At 37.4% G+C, this 21,015-nt stretch overlaps 1 protein-coding gene across 1 annotated transcript in view; it reads right to left on the reverse strand.

The window, feature by feature from the left end:
* NCKAP5 (NCK associated protein 5) overlaps nucleotides 1-21,015 on the reverse strand; it is a 406,910-nt gene that overhangs the window by 27,883 nt on the left and 358,012 nt on the right. The window contains exons 17-20 of the mRNA XM_087733741.1: nucleotides 7,835-8,149; nucleotides 5,517-5,653; nucleotides 3,281-3,410; nucleotides 275-462 (exon numbers count right to left, since the gene is read on the reverse strand). Coding sequence (XP_087589867.1) covers nucleotides 275-462; nucleotides 3,281-3,410; nucleotides 5,517-5,653; nucleotides 7,835-8,149 — 770 coding nt within the window. The remainder of the gene's footprint in view (nucleotides 1-274; nucleotides 463-3,280; nucleotides 3,411-5,516; nucleotides 5,654-7,834; nucleotides 8,150-21,015) is intronic.

Consider the following 21,015-nt stretch of genomic DNA (forward strand, 5'->3'; position numbering starts at 1 on the left):
GCCTTAAATTTCAGCTCCTCTCTAATGGAAGACTGCTAGCACTAGCCTGTCTCTACTTGTCTGTTTTGGGAGTCTAATTCTATGACAGGTGAGCATCAGAATGCAACATTCTGTTCTAAAAATATTTAGATCTTTACTCTTCTGCAGGTCATGCTGGTTTTTTTTAAGTCTGCCTGGTTTTTGTAATCAATCAACACACTGAGGAAAAAACAAGAGGCAAATAAATATAATCATGAAGAAAATGAGAAGTAATATAAAAATCACAGTAACTCACACTTGGGCTCTCCTTGCCCTTGCTGTCTTTACTGGAAGCTCCACTCAGCTGCTCAATTAAACTGTAATGTGTTAACTGTTCAGGTCCATCCTCTCCAAAATGGCCATAGAGACTGTGTTGGTATAAATCCAAGATTGACATCGGGTTCCCCAGAAATGACTTTCTCTGATTTTGTTTTTCCTGCTCAGCTGTAAGAGATGTTAAAAATAAAATCATTATGGCATATTTAATTGATGAAATGCAGTCTACATACATTTTAATGTAATGTTACAATTTTTAAATGTATTTCAAATGTTTTAAAGTATCTGGAATTCAAGGTAATAAAAGCATTAAAATACTAGCTCCTAACTCTCCAATCAATGCATATACTGTGTGACTGTTCATACTTAATATTCAAGGTGAAGGAGATGGTATGAGACAGCCAGAATTAATTTCCTTTCTTTTTTAATTATAGACGAGATGGTTAATTTGGGGGGATCGTTCTACTTATTTCTTTGTTTTAAGTTTTTGTTATTCTCTCTTAACAGGCTTATATGGCAGCTGTGTTAAGTTCCTTTAGCATGTCTTTCACTTTGACTATATTTGATAATTTTTTCACTTTTGTATTTAAAAAGAAGAGCTGGGGAAAGAGACTGAACATGGAGGCAAAAGTATTACAGTGGATCATGGCTGGGTGGCTCCAATGTCAAACAAATAGGCTTGTTAGAGCAAAGGAGAGAAAAAGTCAGAAAGTATAATAAATAAACTAGAAGAAACAGGTCCTACCCATTTGTTATAGAACCTACTGTAATACAAGAGCATTAGGAATAAAACCTCAGTTTCCAAAGTCCAAGGCTGAAAATTCATTCAGAAGATCAAAACAGAACCAAATATATTTTCTGCAGCTTCATGAAAACGCACAGGAGACAGAGGCTTACACGATCATCTGCTTGTTTCCTCACACTTCTTGTTACACAAACTTCAACTCCACCTTATAACCTACAGCACTAGAAGAGCCTCTGCCTCCAGTGCCTCCAACAGAATCGCATCAGGATAAAACCTTCATGAAACTGGAATCAAAACATTTTCATGGTTGAAATGGAAGAACGTGTAATATTTGGCTTATTCCCTGCTATTCTACTGACCTTCTCCATAACATTGGGCAATGTACTGGGAGTCTCATCCAAAGCCCACTAAATCAATGAAGGTCTTATCATTGACTTTTAATAGTCTTTGCATCGGGCACTCAGTCTCTCAGTCTTTCTGTTCCCTGCTCATAAATGGAAAATGAAAATCACTCCAACATTACAAATGTGCAACCAGTGAAAGTTCATTAATGTTCTGGGGACTCATCTAATAAATATAATTATCTATACATATAAAAATACTCTCTATGAGTTGGTTTGCTGCAGCCCCTGCCTCAGCCTCATGTGGCTGTTTTGAGGTTATATCACTTGTGTGCATAAAGAAGCTAAGATCTTTGAACACAGAATGATATAAAGTATTGTTATTAATATGATGAGAGAACTGCACTTATAAAGCACAGAACAGAAATCCTGACCATAAGGAATGACCATAGCAGAAATACTTTTGCAATAATGTTTTATAATTTTCTTTTCTATTTGTCTCAATCACAATTATGAATTTTTGTTCTGTTACTAGCCCAAAAGTTAGGCATATACACAAAATTAATGATTTGCTATGTAAAATGGTGACTTCAAGTCATGCTTAGGTATCATTAAACTTGGAATCTGCTGCCATTTAATGCAACTGCTTACACACAATAAAATCCTTTTTTTGCAAATTGTGATCAATACAGAAAAAGTGCTTATCTACCTCTTTAACAAAACACATCTCTCTTGTATTAGAACATGATTTGTAAAAAGCAAAATCTGTAAAAAGAAATATTTATGGGCTGAGTTAAATGACTTGCAACATTTCCTACAGATTAAAAATACAAAGTTACAGGAGTAATGTAAATAAACGGTCCTAGCTTCCTACTCTGCTCTCTCTGTGGTGGAATCACAAGAAATGGATTACCTCTGGAAATGCCAAATGTTTAAGTCCAACTCCCAGCAGGCACTAAGGAGCACAGTATGTCTGTCGACAGTATCTAGCTGTCCACGGCATTTTTAATGCATTCATCACTGCGGTATCTACTGTAGGTGCTAATCTCTGCTAGGTCAAGCTCACTGCTGTGCAGAGGGTCAGCACAAATCCTATGAATCACTGAAGTACTGCTTAAGCTCTCAGGGCTTCAGTGGTGCTGAGACCTTGCACTGGCCTTTGAACTCGCCAGAATTTATCTCCTGCAGGGAAGGCACTGGCTGCGTAGGCAAGGATATGAGCCATGCTCTCCTCCCGCTCCCAGAGGGTACACGTCTGCACTGAAAGGTGGCTTGCAGCACGGCAAGCTGGTGGTCAAGACAAGACAGCAATTTCTTGGGTTATTAAACACACAGAAAACTATTATCTCAAGAACTTCACTTCATGTGTTTTTATCTACTGGAATTCAGTAAATTCCAAATTGCCATCAGTTCTCACCAAAAGGTTTGATACTTGAAAATGGCAATATATACATGGAGGACAATGAGAGAGACTTCACTATGGCACAATAACCAACATCACTTTGATATAGAGGTTGGAAAACTATGGCCTTGATCATTGGGTTATTTCAATTGGCTAATATAATTAAAAAGAAAAAAAGGGAAGCTATCTTTGTAGTCACCTTTTAAATTCTGTAATAATGTAACAGAAGACTTCTTTTTACTTACGCTGCAGGGATTTATGCACAAAAACCTACAAGTTAAGCCCCTGCTAGCAAAAGCTGTGGAAGAGAGGAAAAAAAAGATACACACAAAGAATAAAAAGCAAAAAGTAATAAAAAGCTAATGGAAAATCAGACTGAAGTAAGATCTGGGGTTAGAAAGTGAAAACTAGACAGAAAGTTCAATGAAGGACACTATCTGCTGCTGAGTCAGAGCGGAGATGAGGGATATACATTTTTACGTACAAATTTTCAATTACCTTGTTTGTTTTTCTTTGTTAACTCCACTAAAGTCTCCTCTGCAGTTCTAAAATAATTTGTTTCATACTCTGGCTCCGGCTCAGTGTCACTGCTGCTCGCAGAATAAGTACACACTCTCAGAGCTCTGTCCTGTACAAATAAGGGTATTGCAGCCATTCAGATGATGCATATATATCAAAATAATGCCGAAGATGGTATTAGGAGTGGAACATTTTATATTCATCATGCAGTATAAATGGATAGTTCAACTGGAAAAAAGCTTGCATTACCAGTTTAACTAACCACTTCTCCTTCAAGTAAGTAATCATCAGTCCGACATGGGGGAAATAACACATTCTTGTCCTAGTAAATCTCCTCAGTCAGTCTGGCAGGCACAGTCCAGATTTTACCATTTTTTTCACTGCAGCATTGTTTTCAAATCTACCAACATTTTCAGATAATTTCATCCACCAAGTTAAATTTTAAAACTTCTGAAGTATGTTTAATACAGTGTATTTGTAACATTATAAAATTATCACTCAACAAATAGTTTGCTGCAAGCAATTCTAGAGGCAATTAGGATGTTCAGTAGACAATAGCCCTGCTTTCTATACCAGTTAACCCTAAATTCTTCCTAAATTCCTTTGTTCCTTCCAGGACTTCCCTTATCCTGGCATTTACGTTACAGTACTGGAGAGCCCTTAATTCCCAGCCAATTCCTATCCCATTTCTCTTAAGGAAGCGACACCACGGATTTTCTTCTGGGAGTAAAGAGGAATGCTGACAGCTCTGGACAGCTTCTAATCATAGAAGGCCTAAAGGCTTAAACCTTTCAGGAGCAGCAGCTCAGTACAATAAAACCTACAAAACAGGTATGGGGAAGCTAAGCCTGATACTGCTCAGCTAATGGCACATACAGGTACAAATACCACCTACTATCCTAACCCCAGTTGCCTATCAGTGGCTCAAAAGAGTTTTTAATTCTGTTTTTCAAAGAGTGGTATTAATTTCCCTATCTTCCCATCTATGTTGCAGTTTTTAACTGATGCAGAAGGACATCAATTTGATGAGGCACATATTTGTGGAGAGGGGACCAGACCTGAGAATACCTGTATGTAGCCAAGTATGCCCAACATTACCCATAAAATTGGTAGAGTGTAAGTCAGCTGTAGTCCTGAAGCCATTTAGGCACATTCAGATGCCAGCTACACCCACACTGACCTTCTGACTCTTAGGCAGACTAATTAGCGGTAACACACGTATCGTGTTAAGATGGTTTTGCGACTGGAGGCGGTCAGTCACGGCTGGCTCAGGGTGAAGACCACACTGATGTCATTGTTACTTGGAAGCCAACACTACTGCACTGCAGAGGATTTGCCACCAGTTTGTCAATGATATACCAGACAAGTAATTCTATCTCTCTGTTTCTGTTCTAAATATCCAGAGCATGGGCCATATAAAAATGCGAGATACCCCAGTCAGTAAATACATGGATAAAGCAGACATGCAAAAAAGTTACACAGGAAAAGGTTTCAGCCTCTTGTAACGTAAGGCTTATTAGCTAGCAGTCTGACAATTTCCTTGCTTAACGCCCACTTCCTTGATAAAGTTTTTTTCTCTTTGCTAACCTGCTGACCCTGTACTTCTCGTGGGGCTTGACAGCCTGGCATTCCTGAAGATGAATAACTTGACGACCATATGCAGTAGCTTTTACACAGGTATATGCATTTGCCTGTTTGTTCTTTCTGCAGTTTTCATGAAAAAATTGAAGGACAGAAAGATCATTGCAGGGCTTAACCAAAACCACACAGAAACGTAAGAAGAGTATTTTCCTTTTACAATAATTTCATAGCACATCTGCTCAAATGCTTGTACTACACAGCCATACAGACACGGAAACCTCGACCTGCAGAAAAATAGAGAACCAAGTCCCATGGAAAGCAAACAAACAAGATCAAGTTTCTTGAAGAGAAAAACAGAGTAAAAGGTCTCCATTTCCTTGTCTATAAAATGCCTATGACGTTTTTAATTAAAACATGTTTATAAACCATGAGGACAAAGTACCTTTGGGTGCTGTATTATTATTATTATTAATAATAATAATAAATAATGAGATTGCAAATGAAGGGCAAGAAAGTAAATGTAGCTGTTAGATTGCTAGTTACTCTTCCCACTATATTACAAACATTCACCATTTCCGATTCTTTACACCACAATATGTATCTCATGTAATAGATGACACTTCTTAATTTATACCTTGGTTTTAGTAGTTTTCTTGGTAGTCCACTCTGGAAGAACTTTTCTGTTTTCCACAGTTTCTTCAGTATGCTCTAATGAGGCAGAGGTCACAGAACTTGGTTCTTGTTCACTTTGCTTTGCAAGGTTAATCATTCCTGAATTAAGAGAGACATTATTTAAACTGTAGGTCTCATCAGCATCTTCATGACAGTGTTTCAATTATAATTCAGTAAACACTGGGGGCAAGTCATGATACTTTCATTATGTCAAATAATACCTTACTACGCAAAGGAACAGCTTACTAACTTACTGGAATAATTCTAACAACTACAGTAGCAGAATTTGATCCAAAGTCTTTTCCAGTTAACAAGAGAAGAGGAAGGCATGGATTTAAATCCCTCTATTAGTTTTAAAATACGTAGTCTTTCAAATAAGAAACAACATTCAATAACTACTTTTAAGCATTGTAGGATCTGCTTTGCTATTTTATGTTCTCAGAGAGAGAACAGTCTCTTAACATAAATATAATTAGAAGTACCTTTCTAGCAGAAATTCTCAATCAGATAGCCTTTTTATTTGCTATATTTGCACTATGCAAAATCGCAACATCAAAGAAGATAGATAGTGCATATGAAATAAAGTGATAATTGTAATTTGGATGAGAAAGTGAAGGATTAGAATTGAATGAAAATATTCTAGCAAAGAATGAGTTGACCCCACCATCTGATGTATACTACTTTTTTTTAACATCTCTTCATGACAATTTAATTAAGATACAAACCTTACAAGGTTGGTGCAGTGAATATTAGCATTAAGATCAGAACAATCTTACTGCTACTGACTTCTTATGAAGCAATTCAATGCTTGCAGTTTCTGTTCAATTTGTTATAATGACAGTGTTTAATCATGGACTCTACTCTATAGCACACTGCTGAATTGAGGTCACACATGTGGCTATCCAAGCATGTAGCATATAATCTATAACTAAGATTTCTCTTCTGAATCCTTCTTAGCCGTACCATTAATTAACAGTACATTTCTTTAAAAAATACTAAGTATTAAAATATCTTTTATTTAGCTTTGATTTGAAACGAGCAGGGGAGTCTGCAATGAAGCATTCAATGTGTGTTTGCAGTCTATTATACTATTACAACACTGCACTGGGAATATTGCTAACTGAACTAAGTTCTAAGATGTTTAATTAGAAATCTTCTGTTACACATCTTACGAACATACAAGAGAGGTTTCTTTCCTTCTATGCTCAATATACACCAGGTCATTAGCAGAACATGTATTTGATGGCCTTAAACTAAGCTTAAACTTGGTATTTAACCTTACATGCTAATTACATAGAATCTGTCTTATAGATAGAGTGATACAGATTTATGCAAGTTAAACATTCACAACTTTTATAGGAGCAATAAATACTTACACTGACAAAGTGCTAACAACCATAACCCCAATAAATACATGACATTGCATTTGGTCAAGATAAAACAATACTCTTCTCCATTAAACCAATTACTTTTACTGTGTTTTGTACCATATCTATCATGCTGACTATGAAAAATTCCCTGTTATAAATGCTATATGTAATGATTTCTAATGTTATTGACATAAATAACTCAAAAACTTTCAAAAATGTATATAGTCAGTGTGCATTTATAAAAAATCGCAGAGTTCGATGGAACTATTTACTAATACAAAGTTATTTGTTCGTGCTTTGCTGGATTGCTCGTCCTTTTATTCCTTTACCAGCTTTTGTTTTACAGTTTAAACACACACGTAGCTGGTAAGTGAAAGTAAGGTATTTTATGTTCGTATATAGAGTTGTATTTGTATAATGTAATAAAGTTATGAGAGTCTTGTTTGAGGTCAAGGCTAGATATTCATTGGGACAGAATTTATGCATTAGGGCTGAATTAGTCCAAATCTGGTTTCAAAAGCAAGTCTTTATGAATATATCTTTTCTATGTCACAACATGGCTATGCTTTGTACTTCACTGCACAGTCTGATCCTGAGTACTGCTGAACATCTGCATTCTCATTCAAGTCAAATTCCAAGGCTGGCATATGTTTTTTGTTCAAGTACTGTTTCTTGAGAAAAGGATTTAAGTACTTAACACATTTTTCTTCCTCAGATAAGCATTATGTGTAACAAAATTTCCTAACAGCTCAGGTCACAAACTTGTTAACCTTATGCATTCATAAAAAGAATATCTTCTGCACTGCATTTAACATTTCTGTTATCAATTGTCATTATTATAGGACTTCTGCTAATCAAAACAGACGTCAGGGCGGAAATAATGTGATTTTCAGTTTAATTGACATTTTACCTGAGGAAGCTGGTTTTGGAAGGCGACTTTGAAAAGGTCGTATACCTTTGGCAGTCATGGCTGGATCAGATGTGGAGTGACTAATTAGGCTTTCCACAGACTCCTGGCTCTTAGCTGTTGAAGGCACTTCTCGCTCAAGAGTTTTGGCTTTTACTGAAGGAGCTGAAAGAAGAACTTGCTCAGACGGTGCAAGGACTTCTGTTTCCAAGGTTGATTCTTGCTTAGAAACGTGTCGCCCTGTAGATCGGTTCCCTGAGTCGGGGAGGGGGAAGGTTCCAATCCCGCTGTCCAGCGTCCTCATCTGGCAGCAAGACTCTAAGATACAGGAAAATTGTGTGACGAGGTGGAGCTAAAGCTGGCATTTAAAGACAGTGAATGGGTCTATGGGAAAAAAGGACATCTTCAAGGGAAGGTTTCAAGGAAAGAAAAACATTTTGCATTTTGTGAGTATGCTGTTACCTGTCATTTGTATGCTTTTGACACCATACATTTATCTAACTGAATACAATGAAATACCATTCTGAGGTGCAATTAAACTAACAGATGCCAAAACATTGAAATTGGCCTGCTTCAGAGTTACGATGTGATAATGAATAAGAAGGGCACGTCCTAGAAAGTGATTACAGCCAGAATTTTTAAATGATTTAGTTTGAAGGCCCACAGAAAGTCTGGAGAGAACCAATGTGAGGGATTGAGTAGCGTAATGTATTTCTTCCTACATAAACCCACACTCCACAAAAGCTTGGCCTCTCCATACCTCTGCTTTCTTCATTGTTTCTCTTACAAGAAGGTGTTAATCAAAATGTATCATTTATTCTTACACAAAATTAAGATCTACAGAATTTCCTAGAGATAGCCATCTCTCAGAGCGTCCTGAAGAACTTGGATAGCAACAGCCATGCCTTTGTTTACCTTACTACACTCTGGTTCTGCACGTCCTGTTTTGGGTAAGCGTACACTTTCCAACACAATGCCATACTGGGATACCTTAAGTACTTGGTTTGGAAGCAGTACAGTCACACACAGCCCTCCAGCTAGTTCATTCTACTGGAAAGCTGTTCTGCTAACCATGGAACAGAGAAAGATGCAAGTGTAGATACGTGCACGTTGCTATTCTAGCAACTAGGATGTAACAGCACCACCCTGCCCTTTCATTTTCCATCGATTTCCAGAGACTTGCCTTTCATTTGTATAATGAGCAAACAATATCGAAGGCACTATGGTGGCAAGGTCCTTCTGAGAGGTATAAACACCAAGGAGGGAACTTCAGCACTAATGGCTGGAAAATGAGCATAATTTAGGTTAAATGTCTGGAAACATCCCTTGACAGTGAGATCTTCAGTCTGTGGCAGACGCTCCCAAAGGAAGTAGAGGAATTTCCTTTGCTTTGAACAATTTAAGGCTACACTGGATAAAAGATACACCGCAGTGAACAGATGTACTCTAGCAGGAGATGCAGAATATGACCTAATATATCTTTTCTATCTCTATTTTCTGTGTTCCTGAGTATTGATTTTTTTTATGATATGCCCATTTGTTATTTAAGTCTGCTGTAGTTAGCAGTCCTCTGTCAAGTAATTTTCATGATTTTTCCCTCTGCAGTGTTTCTAATACTCTCAGAAATTCAGAAATCTTTCTCCTCTAGGGGCTTTGCCTGTTTGTTTTTGAAATAAGAACATTAACATGGTCATTTTCTGTTAGTATCTTAATCTCAATGGGCCTTATTTGATAGCAAGTAAGAAATTACTTATGGATAAATTCAATGTCTATTTTTATTTCCTGGTTCTTGTCAAAAGAGGGGCAGTCTATATTTACATGGTCCTCATTACCTTATCCTTGTCACTCAGGATCAAAGAAAGATTGAAAGTCATATTGAGCACATTAGCCTCACAGGGCCTAGCTGAGCTGCAACAGCAAAACGAACTACGCGCTATCTTTTAAAAGGGCAACAAGTGACTCCGATTTCTCTCATACAATTACTGCATCCCAATTAATTCTTTCCATAGGTAAAAGGAGATAAGGTGTGGAAGCCACAGCTAGCTGGCAACTATGTTTTCCATCACATTTTTCAGCTAACATGCCATAATGATTTTAAAAGTTGCTGAAGGTTATCCAGGAAACGTGAAAAAAAAGAATTATATTTGGCTCTGCTGCATCAAAGGGAGGTATCCCAGACACTGAACCCTCTTACTCTAGTTATCCTTCCCCTAAGACATTTTTTGTTTTGTTTTTGAATAGTAAAATACCTCGCTAGAAGTGGGTGAACTCTCAGGATATGAGAGTGCAGAAAAGTAAGTTAAAATGCTAGGTGTCTGTCCTTGCCATTTACTCTGTAGATAATCAAGCTTAAACAGCGTGTTAGCTCATGGACAGGCAATGCTTGAACTAATGACTATCAGGAACAGAGTTAGTAAATAAAGGAAAATATAGAAAAAGAAAGGACTTCCATTAGTTTCCTCTTGACCAGAAGAAAGACATTTGTGCAACACTGGTTATGTTGGAGAGGCAGAGCTCTTCAGCAGAGACATGGGGTAAACTGGAAGCACCACAGAAAAGAACATCCTGAAAACAAAAATCTGAGGAGTGTCCCCTCTACTGTCTGCATGGTTAATGCTGGACCTGATTTTGCAACCCAGTTCCATAGGGTTTCTGAATGATTTTATAGCGCTGTTTCCTTTTTGAGCACTCTCTAAGAAACTAAAAAGTCAGTCCCTCCTAATTATTACAAGAAAATTAAGTAGACTCAAAATGCATACCAAACAGCAAAGCTAAGTCTTCTGCTCAGGGCAAACTGGGAGATGAACGCTATCTTTTCTACTAAGGTCACGTTTCTTAAAATGACATAAGGATTTGTCTTGCCCACTGTTACCCTGTGTATGTCTAGGAACGGACTATGAAAGCGATGGCATAAAATCAAGAGAAACGAATATCGAGGGCCATACTTCCAAGAAAATACAGTCTCCTGCTGTTCCCAAAATAATCGGAAGAGTGATGGAGAAGCACACCGGGAGTGTCACGTTTAATTAAAAGGAAAAAATAGTTTTAATCAATGATAGTCTTTCTTCATAGAGACTTTATCCATGAAAAAGGAAATATACCATGTGGAAAACATTTTTAAAGCAGCTCACTAATTTTTAATTCCGAACAACTACAAAAGGGTCTGGCTTTCAAAGTGCTCAAAGCTCAGCAGCTCCCACTGTGACACTTATAGACAGATTTTTGAAGCATCCTGTGACTCAACTATGTTGAGCAATCCTCAAAAACCTAGTCCTAAATCCACAGAGTACATCACAAAATTCTTCATGGATGCTAATTTTTCACTAGTAAAAGTAAGCTATATTATACAAATAAAAATATCTCTGAGAACAATTTGTATTACTGAATGAATGAACATACATTATTTTGTGTTGTTTTTAAACTTTTATGAAGCAACTGCAAAATCGAAAAATACATTATACATCTCAGTGACAGCTTTCAAACTGAACCGTTCATGGCCCATCTGATTTCATCAGTTGCACTGACACTTCGAATGACTGTTATCAGTGAGAGCTGCACAAGACTACATAATGAAAATATGTGAAAGTTAAATCTCTGATGCTGCAACAGTACTACTCAATAGATGAAAAATGATTCTGCAAAACATTAAAGTCTGAAAAGAGTTACACATGAGCTTAATTGCTTTTGCTTGTGAATTTTTTCTGGTGCACAAGCCAAATTCCTTGCCTGATTCTGTTTTGTTTTGCCTCTTTCCCAGGGAAGAAAGCAGCTCACGTAATGGTATTAGGTATTATAGTGGACACAGATAGACTCACCATCTGCCATTTCAGTGAATAATCAGACTAGAATCAAAAGTCTGAAATATTGAAATAGCCCCTTCCCTCCCTCCCATCATGTGGATTTGAGTCTGGGCAGAAAACAAAGTCCCTGGAATTCCTCCTGGGGAGGAATATTTCTCAAAACTGCAAACAGAAATAAGGAAGGATTTAGAGAAATTTCTTGGAAATCAAGAAACTCCTGACTGCATGGAAATCTTTTGGTGACAGGGTGTTGTAGGAGCTTTGTGGACAATCTGAGGAAGACCTTTAATGTTGAGAAGCTTCTCAGCTACTAAGCAAAAGGAGTTAACACTGCAGAGGAAGTTTTCTGCAAGTTTGCTGAACTCCCTACTCCTCAATAATTTTCAGGTTTAGTATTTTCACAGGCAAGATGATCATCCAGTTCATGTCCTACATCAGCTGGACACCACAGTAATTTGTACAGTTGGACAGGCTTTGGCATATTCCAACATCACTGGTGTTTTACCAGAGATTTCTGCTACCAGTAGACCACCAAGACCTCTTCAACATGGAGTCAGCACCCAAATTAGATGGAATAAAAAGGATCTTTGAAAATTGTGCACCATTCTGAGGGTATGGACAAGAGGAGAATAGAACAGGGACGGTGTATACTCAGGCTGGTAGGTACCAGAAATTCTAAAACTGAGATCATCACTGGGGAAAATTACAATAGCAGCTCCTTCTGTGGGATTTTTACATCTTCATCTGATATGCAAAAATTAAAGAGTTAGAAGTAAACATAGCCCACTGACAAGAACTGACAACCTAGAATTCATTGAAGTCTTTTAGGGCATTCTCTGGAGCATAGATCATTTAAAAATGCATCTCAAATACCAGCAACAGATCATTAAACCTAATCATTTTTTAGCTTTTTTTATTTCTTCTGAAACATTTGCCACAAAGATTCCACAAACACACCAACTCTAGCTCAGAAACTACCCTTAGGACAAATCATTGGAGACTGGGAGAGAATACCCAGGGAAGCTGATCACTGACGTTGCTTTCGTGTTCCTTCAGAGGCACTGGTATCAGTCACTCTGAGAGTGAGAGGAGCTCTCAGTCTGACCTGCTACCAGGTTTATGTTGTTATATAGCACCCTTCTCTGTTACTCTTTTTATACAACGCATGGGAAAGGAAAATCAATTTGGGGGGAAAAAAGAAAACATAGAACAGCTACTATGAAGGGAATTGCTTCCAGCACAACACAAGAAACGTAGGTCCAGCCTCCCTCAGGCTAAGTTCTACACTGATGGTTGCAAAATAGGGTATTACTCAAAATAAGCAATGGAGCAAAGTCTGTCCCACTTTTAGATTAGGTACATGTTAGTCTTTCTAATGTTGAACTTCTGTAAACCTATGTTGACTCCTCGCACATATCCAAGAGATTTAATGAATTTCATACAATAGAAGACATAAGGTGATGACACAGCTTTTAAACACAGCTTCTGATACACATTTCTTCAATAATGTGAAAAGATACTTTTACTAAGGGGGATATAATGCCACATGTTATTGTAAACAAACCTTTAACTGAATAACTGGGGAGTGTTTCAAAATGTTTCCTCAGGTAAAGTAAAGATTCACATTCTAATGAAGTCTTTTTATGCTGTATCTTAAAAAGAGTTTCACAGATGCTTAGTCTATTCACAGATCACATACCAGTGTTTCTTTACATAGGGACTGTTATACTTTTAAGAAGTCTATATATTCACCCACGGTTATCTTGACCATCTAGTGAAAACAATATAGGAGTTTTATTATGATGCTTAAATCACCCATAAAAATCTTTATGAAACCACAAGATCCAAAGTTTTACCCACAGAGCAAAAATAGGAAGGTGTCAATCAGCAATTCTATTAAGCAAGTACATTGTCTTATGTGTATATATATCATGTCATTCAAAATGGTCAGGCAATTCACCCACTTTGAATTAAACAGAGTAAGAGGTGACATTTCTGGATGTGGGCATAGAGGGAAGGACTTACAAGTCCTGAGAGGAAATAATGATAGGCCCTAACATGTTGTAAGTACAGTTTTGCCCCTCTACCAACTTGTGCCATTACCGACAGAAGGCAGCCGCCGCTCAGTGCTGCTTGAGGGCGTAAGGATTTCCAGAAGCAGCTCAATAACCTCAGCCATTCCCCGTCAGGTAGAACCACAATGTTACTAATGAAACACACTGATGGATACCAGATGCAATTACTGCAAACAGACATTACCTCTACTTGATAATGACTGACACAAACTAACAGTTTCTAGCTGGAGGTGGCAAAGCTACAGAAGTGTGTATGCTACTTAACTTTGATGGCCAATCTATCTTAACATTAAAAATAAACAGCAACAAAGAGGACAACTGTATTTTAGGTCAAAAATATCACAGGTAGTTATGCTTAAATCAGGCTTTCTATGTATAATGCTAGTAGCACAGGGACATATTTTATTTCAAAGCAGCATCCCATCTCATGAAAAATGTAGAATTCTCCCCTGTGCTCACCACTACAGCTGGTTTGAGATCTTTCTCACATAAATTTTCAAGTTTTGGCCTACAAAACTGCACATGATTGACACAAATTTCAGCTGAAACCTTTGAGTAACCACCAGAATTTTCCACAGAAAGCAGACATTTTCAGGAAAAAAATATCAGTCAAAAATAGCTCTGTATCAAGAACAGTTTCACTGGGAAATTTCCAGCAAGCTGTTTTCAGAAGTACAGACTCACTTAAGCCTTGAAAGAAGGTTTTGAGAGATATGTAACATTGAATGGGCTTTCTGCAAGGAGTATCTAGGACACTGAAAATGAAAGGGCATAATTCCCATCAGTAACAGAATACACAAATTCTAACAAATTACCTTTCTTTGCATTAGAAAGTTCAAGACTTTCTACTAAGCTGACACAGGGAACCAGAGAACATGTAAGTTGTTTTCTTCTGAAACACAAAGGGAGTATAATTTTTCTAGTATTTTGAAACATGCCAAATTATTAATTAATACTTTTTCTTTTTTTCAGAATAATATTTCAAATGTAAATAGGTCTCTGCAAAATTGCTTTAGCAGTTAATAAACATCTTTAAGCTACATGTGGCATTGGCAGGAAGAACTTAAACTACAGATGGCAAAACAGATCTCTTTATTTGCACATCCTTCTCTTCATCTGCAATGCTAAAGCAACGACAAAAAAATGAACGTATTTCTGCCAAATCAATGTCAATTTTAAGTAGATTATTCCTTCTGGGTTTATACCATAATTTGATCCAATTAGTCAAAAATGAATGCATTATTGTTTTCTATCTAGATCTGAAGTATAACCAGTATGCAAAATGAAAAAACCCCGAAGGCTATCCTAGGTAAAACGAGAAAAGACAAAAGTTTTCCCAGCCCTGATACTCCCATAGGTACTGCATTGGTGAAATGGAATTATTTCTAATGTATACTAAGGAAGGGTGGATGGAAGGAGGACTGTGCAGTGTATTTTCAAATGATGGATCTACCACTGAACTTCATTCATGGGTGCATGAATCTGGGATTACAACTTATGCTTATTTATAACAACAGTTATAATAACCAACACAATAAATACAGACTTTACTGACTCACTCAGTGTTCTTTCTATTGCTTCTTCCTAGTCGAGCTTTTTTTTGCAAAACCCACCAACTTCAATATGTCATTTGCCCAATAGTTTGACAGTTGTCTTCACAGTTTTCCATGGCCACAATGCCATCTTTGAAATGTATTTTCTGAGTTGAAACAGATAATTGCTGCCTCATTTTAATTCCAGTCCCACCTTAAAATACAATTCTACTAGTAAGTCAAAAGATTAGTTTTAATTATTAGTGAGTACTAATAATCTTGTACTCCAATTTAGCAGTTATCTATGGATATATTTTTTTTTTGCCATGTGCTTCCCAACCCCCTCCAGGCATTTAGATCCCTTCCTTGCATGCTTGGAAAGAATGGTGGCAAGCTACTTGGGACAGGGTTGTTATAGAGAACAAAACTTTAAATGAGTTGGAGAAAGAATTTGGATAATCCTTGGAATTTTCTACTCCACATCTCTCAGTGTCTATTAAATACGAAGATCTACATGCAGCTTCCAGCTGGGGAAGTCCCACAACCAATGATGCCTGGAACGATCTCTCTCTATTATGCTGTCATACTTTCTTTCTAAAAATCTACTCACTGTTCTCAGGAGACAGGATATTAGAAATAGATACAATTTTAGTCCTACTAGAAAAGAAATATTGAGACTTACAATTCATGTGAAGAGCAACTTTAAGCTCTGTGTAAAAGGCAATTAAATGCAATCCAGCTGCACCCTGGCTGCCAATGAGGCCAACCTAGAATTACTTTGGGGAGCTATCCCTCATCTTTCTTGGCTGCATGTCTCCCTTTGGTTTTACCTCTGCACTTGCTAATCAGCCTTACAGATTTGCAACTATTTTTAAGAAATCCTTATAGATGAGTAAGAGCTGAGAAGAAAGAGAAGTCCTCACATCTGATGCAAGATGTGAATCAAAGGTAAGGAACCGGTCTGCCGCAATGCAGAAATGTGGCTTCTCCGGTCTTTTTCACTGAGAAAGAATAGCCTTCTGTTTCCCTTAGTACCCTGAAATGTAAAGGTTGGGAGCTAACAATCACACACTGTCTCAGGAACAACTTACTGGGGATTGCTCATTCAAGGCATGGATGGATGCTTCCCTTCATTTGCTGTTCTCTAACAGAAAAGACATATCCCAACTCTCAGAAATTGTACCTACGAGTACCAAAGCCCAAGAAAGGAGGGTTTATTATTTACCCAGGTGCTAGCTAAGGGCTGCCTCAGCCATGCCTTTTCCATGTAACCACAGGCCTATCTCTTTCTCTCTTTATGCCTCAGTTCTTCATATTACAACACAGAGCTAATCACACCTCCTCATTACCCAGTGGTATCATGAGGATAAAGAATCTAGGAGATTGGCAACCAGTATATAACTAACCTGCAATCACTTGAATGAATAATGCTTATGCAGAAATACCTTTACTCTAGCTTTTTCGGAGGCTGTTCAGGAATTAATAGCAAGCTGCAAAATACTTGCAAGAAGCATTAAGGTTGTTATTTTTGCTAGTATTTTTAGAGGTAGCTGGTTTAACTTTAGTTTGGCAATAACTGCATCGGACCGCAGTTACAAAAGAGAAGAGGTCACACATAGCATCTCAGATACATGGGCTGCACACAGTGCCCAAGGTAGCATTTGCCACTGGTATTTGGCTGTTCCAGTGAGGGTTTCTGTTCACTGACTAGTGCGTTTGAAGCATTTAAGGACAACAGGATGGAACCACGGATTTACCTGCTCTTAAGTGAGTCTCTTATAAATTGGAGTTCGGTTTCACTCATTGAGAGTGAAATATCATTGAGATACATTCCTTGATTTTCTATTCCCAACAGATAGGACCAGTGATAGTGCTTTGAGCATAAATGCTGTCTGGTAAACACAGACTAATTTATAGGAAGCTCTGCGTTTTGCAAAGGCACAGGAGAACACACTACATTTATTTTAGTAACATCACTGCTTTTTGTTTATTAGTACAAAAAAAGACTGAAATTAAAGACACACGAATATTAAATGAAGCTTTAAATAATTTATTTTTAGTTCTGCCCTGCAGATGGCTTTACTTAAGGGTAATACTAATAAACAGTTACAAATATATATGCACACCTGAAACAGACTGATTTTATTTCTTAATTAATGAGGTGAAAACTCATTAACAGAGTAAGCACAGAGAGCTTTGAGTAACTTTTAGATGAACTATAATCTTTCCATTTCAGTACTCAATTTCAGCTCCTCCAAACCAGCTGAATCACTGTGAAACTAACTGCATGCAAGCAGGAGTTGGTGAGAAACCATCCTGATTTAAAGCCAGAAGAATGAGCAGAGATTTTTTTCAGTAAGTCTGTTTTTTTCAAAAAAGAAAAATGTATGCAGTGTTACATGTTGTTTCAAAAATACCATTAGAATGACCACTTTGAAACAACATACTAGACCTCTTTGCACGTTAAAGATAGGAAGTAGGGAAATTATCCACTATAAATGTATTGATTGATTTCTTCTTCTTTTCCTCACAGTGGATTGTCCAAACACTGAGAAATTCTCAAGTTCACCTAGTATTAAAAACAATGCACTAATTGTATAGGTATTATTTCTCTATTATAGTGATTTTTTTTTTTTTTAAGAGCCTGTTTTTCAATGATATGCTATGATGGTTAATTGCATAATCAAATGTCAACAATTCAGGTCTCTGACTGAAGACATGAATCAAAGCTCCTCAAACTCAGTTAAAAATGGCAAAGAGAACAACAAAATTAGGAATAGGCATCCTGTCCTCAGAGTGAGAATTTGGTAAGGCATATACCAATACAGCTCAAATATAACTGATAATTCAGGTGAACATGTATTTTTCGTAAAGATTCTACTAGATGTCATTGTAGAAAGGGAGCACAAAGCCCACGTGAGCACCGCTGAAACAAATGTTTAAAATAACTTAACACATACTCATTCAAAATGCTTTTCAGTTTGCTCAGCTGTACTTCAGGTATATGAATTAGAGTTAATAGGAAATGCATGACTGAAGCTCCGTACATACATCTACAGATGGTCCTAGCCAGAAGCAAAAAACACGTAAAGTAGAAAAGTTTCAAATAGAAGGACTCATACTGTTATAGAGAATACTGGCATGTACTGTCCTGTAGTAAGTATGATAATCAGGCACAGTCCTGATTTGAGTGATAAAAATGAGTATAGATTGGGCCAGAATGTAAAGTAGTGTAAAGCAACATAGCAGCATTAACTTCAGAGTTGAAGAACCCGGCCATGCTGTTTAATTGACATTTTAAGCCTGAATGAGACCAGCAGATTCTCAGTATCTTGAATAATAATTAGACTGTATTCTATATATAATGTATAAAGAGCCATGCTTCTTCTCGTTCTAGTGATAAAATTTGGTATTTCTGGGTGAATAAATGTAATGACAAAGAAGGAAATTAACAGCAAATCATTGTAGCTAATAAGGAAGTGTTGATCCAAAATATTAATTCTCTCCACAGAAGGAAGACAAGCTAGACAGTAGGCTGCAGCAGTGCTGCCGAAGAATTGGCAATTAGACAAGTGCTATGTGTACTATCTTCTAAAGTACAAAGAAATTATTTGTCTTTGCCAGACTGTGAAGAAGGTAAGCTGACATAAATTAGAAGACACTAATGGATGTTAGTTTCTTATTATTCACACTGGCAAGGTTCTCCATCATCTTCAAGGAACATAAGTAACAATGAGAAAAATACGCAGAAAGTTTCACTCTATTATCATAGACTCCTTCAGACCATTATTTCAGAATTAATCTCTGCAGAAACACTCAAATGCCAAACAAGAGTCAAGAACACAGTACAGCAGACACTATTCATCTCATTTCTAGTGGCCCAAACCTACATAATGCTGTTCCTCTCACAGCTCTCTCCATTCTGCAGAGTAGCCTGTTCACCTTCTCACCCATACGAAAAACACACGCTAATAGAATTCCACTGAAAAGATGCAGAGCAGCTCAGTAGAAGGAAAGGATATTTAATCAGCTTTAGGCACCAGTGTGAGTTGTTTCTGATGCGGCATTGCAGAATGCTGCTCCACACCACCCTGGAAGGCCACTCAATAGCATGACCACACCGAATCTTCAGTAACATGAATATTGCAGCATAAGAACACAGGACTGCTAAATGTTGTGTAAAGCCACTTTTTTGGTGTTTGGTGGGCTTTTTTTTTTTTTTTTATGAACAATTTTGCATCCTGATGGTGCTAGAGGCAAGCAGCTTATTTTCGTATTTATTAATTAATCATTGTTTTAGCAATTGGGAACCTAGTCCTTTGGATTAACATCCAAGCTGGTTAGATACAGCAAGTGAGCGTGTTGTTAAGTTGCCTGCTACACTGAAGTCCCATTTCAAAGCTCCAGCCCAGGAAGCACGCTTACTAAAGCAACAAAACCAACACCTACAGATTTAACACCTACCTCTCAGCTTCCACATGCACACAGGGCTTTAGAAAATGGCTTTGTTACCGATGTACAAATAAATGCATGCATACTTGTACCATTGCTCATGTATAGGGGATTCATGAAAAATCTAATACCTTATCACAACTTGTATCAAAACATAACATTTTTGAGCATGCAGATTCGAAATAGGAACAGACCCAGGTTGGAAATGGATTCGGTGATAACTGGTTTTGTTTGACGGCTTTTACAGACTGCAACCTCACAGGCAGGGACTTCTAGGTATATTCCACAGCTTTTTTGGGTGGTGATGGGGAAGATAAAGCAAACATTTTTCCTTTATCTGATCATGTGTAAATGAATGATTCAGCTGCTGCATCAGTGATAGGATGATTGCTAAATGGTTCCTCTCAACTTCTATCAATGGCCTGATGAAAGGAATTAACACTGACAGTGATAAGTTGTTTTCTCAGGCATTGAGACTTCATGACAAGAGAGGATTTCTTTTGCGGTCAAAAGACATTTTATCAGCTGAATATTGTTCTTCATTAAATGCATTAGAGGCGTCCAAGGATTTGCCTGACATTTAAGCAACTTCTGGATTATCCTTTTGCCTCTCCACAGTGATGTAGATCACTTCTCTTTACTGAATGCACAGGCTGTAATGCAGATCAATTTGCTCACCATCTTTCCTCTGTCACTTATTCTGTTACATTTATCTCAGTAATTCATTACAGACCTCACCTAATCTGTCTCCAGGTTCTGAGGGTTCTTTAATGTAAATGTGTTTGCTCAAATATGTCAGGCTTAATGGACATGTTTCAGGATGATGCATGTCAGACTTAATGTATTTACCACATTAATCAGGCTTGTTTCCTTCACATCTATTTCCATTCCCTGAGAATGAGAAAACATGAATCAATAGCTGTTTACTTAGCACTCCAGTAAAAACACCCAAAGTTTTACTAGTTTACATAATGGTGGATAAAACCAAGTCTTTTGTTTGGCAGAGGAGGGTGTCCAGTATTTTTTCTTCTCTTACTGGAAGCTCGGTGCAAGCTTATTAAACAAGCAGATGAACTGCTATTGTTTTCATCAAGCTTTGGCATAGGCAATTGGATAATTAAGTATTATGAGTATGTACATTAAATGGCACACTCAGAAATTAAATTTGAAACATAATTTTTCAGTTCTGGTGTTCATCAGATCTACATTTCAGAAAGAAACCAAGAGAAAAAAGGCAGATGACACGGAGCAAGGAGCTGTTGATTAGAAATCGTATTGATATGGAAACAAAAAGGCAGGCTCTATATCGTGATCTAGATTTCTGG

The sequence above is a fragment of the Nipponia nippon genome, unplaced genomic scaffold (genome assembly GCF_047370975.1).
Source record: "Nipponia nippon isolate SJK-2023a ecotype South Korea unplaced genomic scaffold, ASM4737097v1 scaffold_5, whole genome shotgun sequence".
In the NCBI taxonomy this organism is placed as follows: Eukaryota; Metazoa; Chordata; class Aves; order Pelecaniformes; family Threskiornithidae; genus Nipponia; species Nipponia nippon.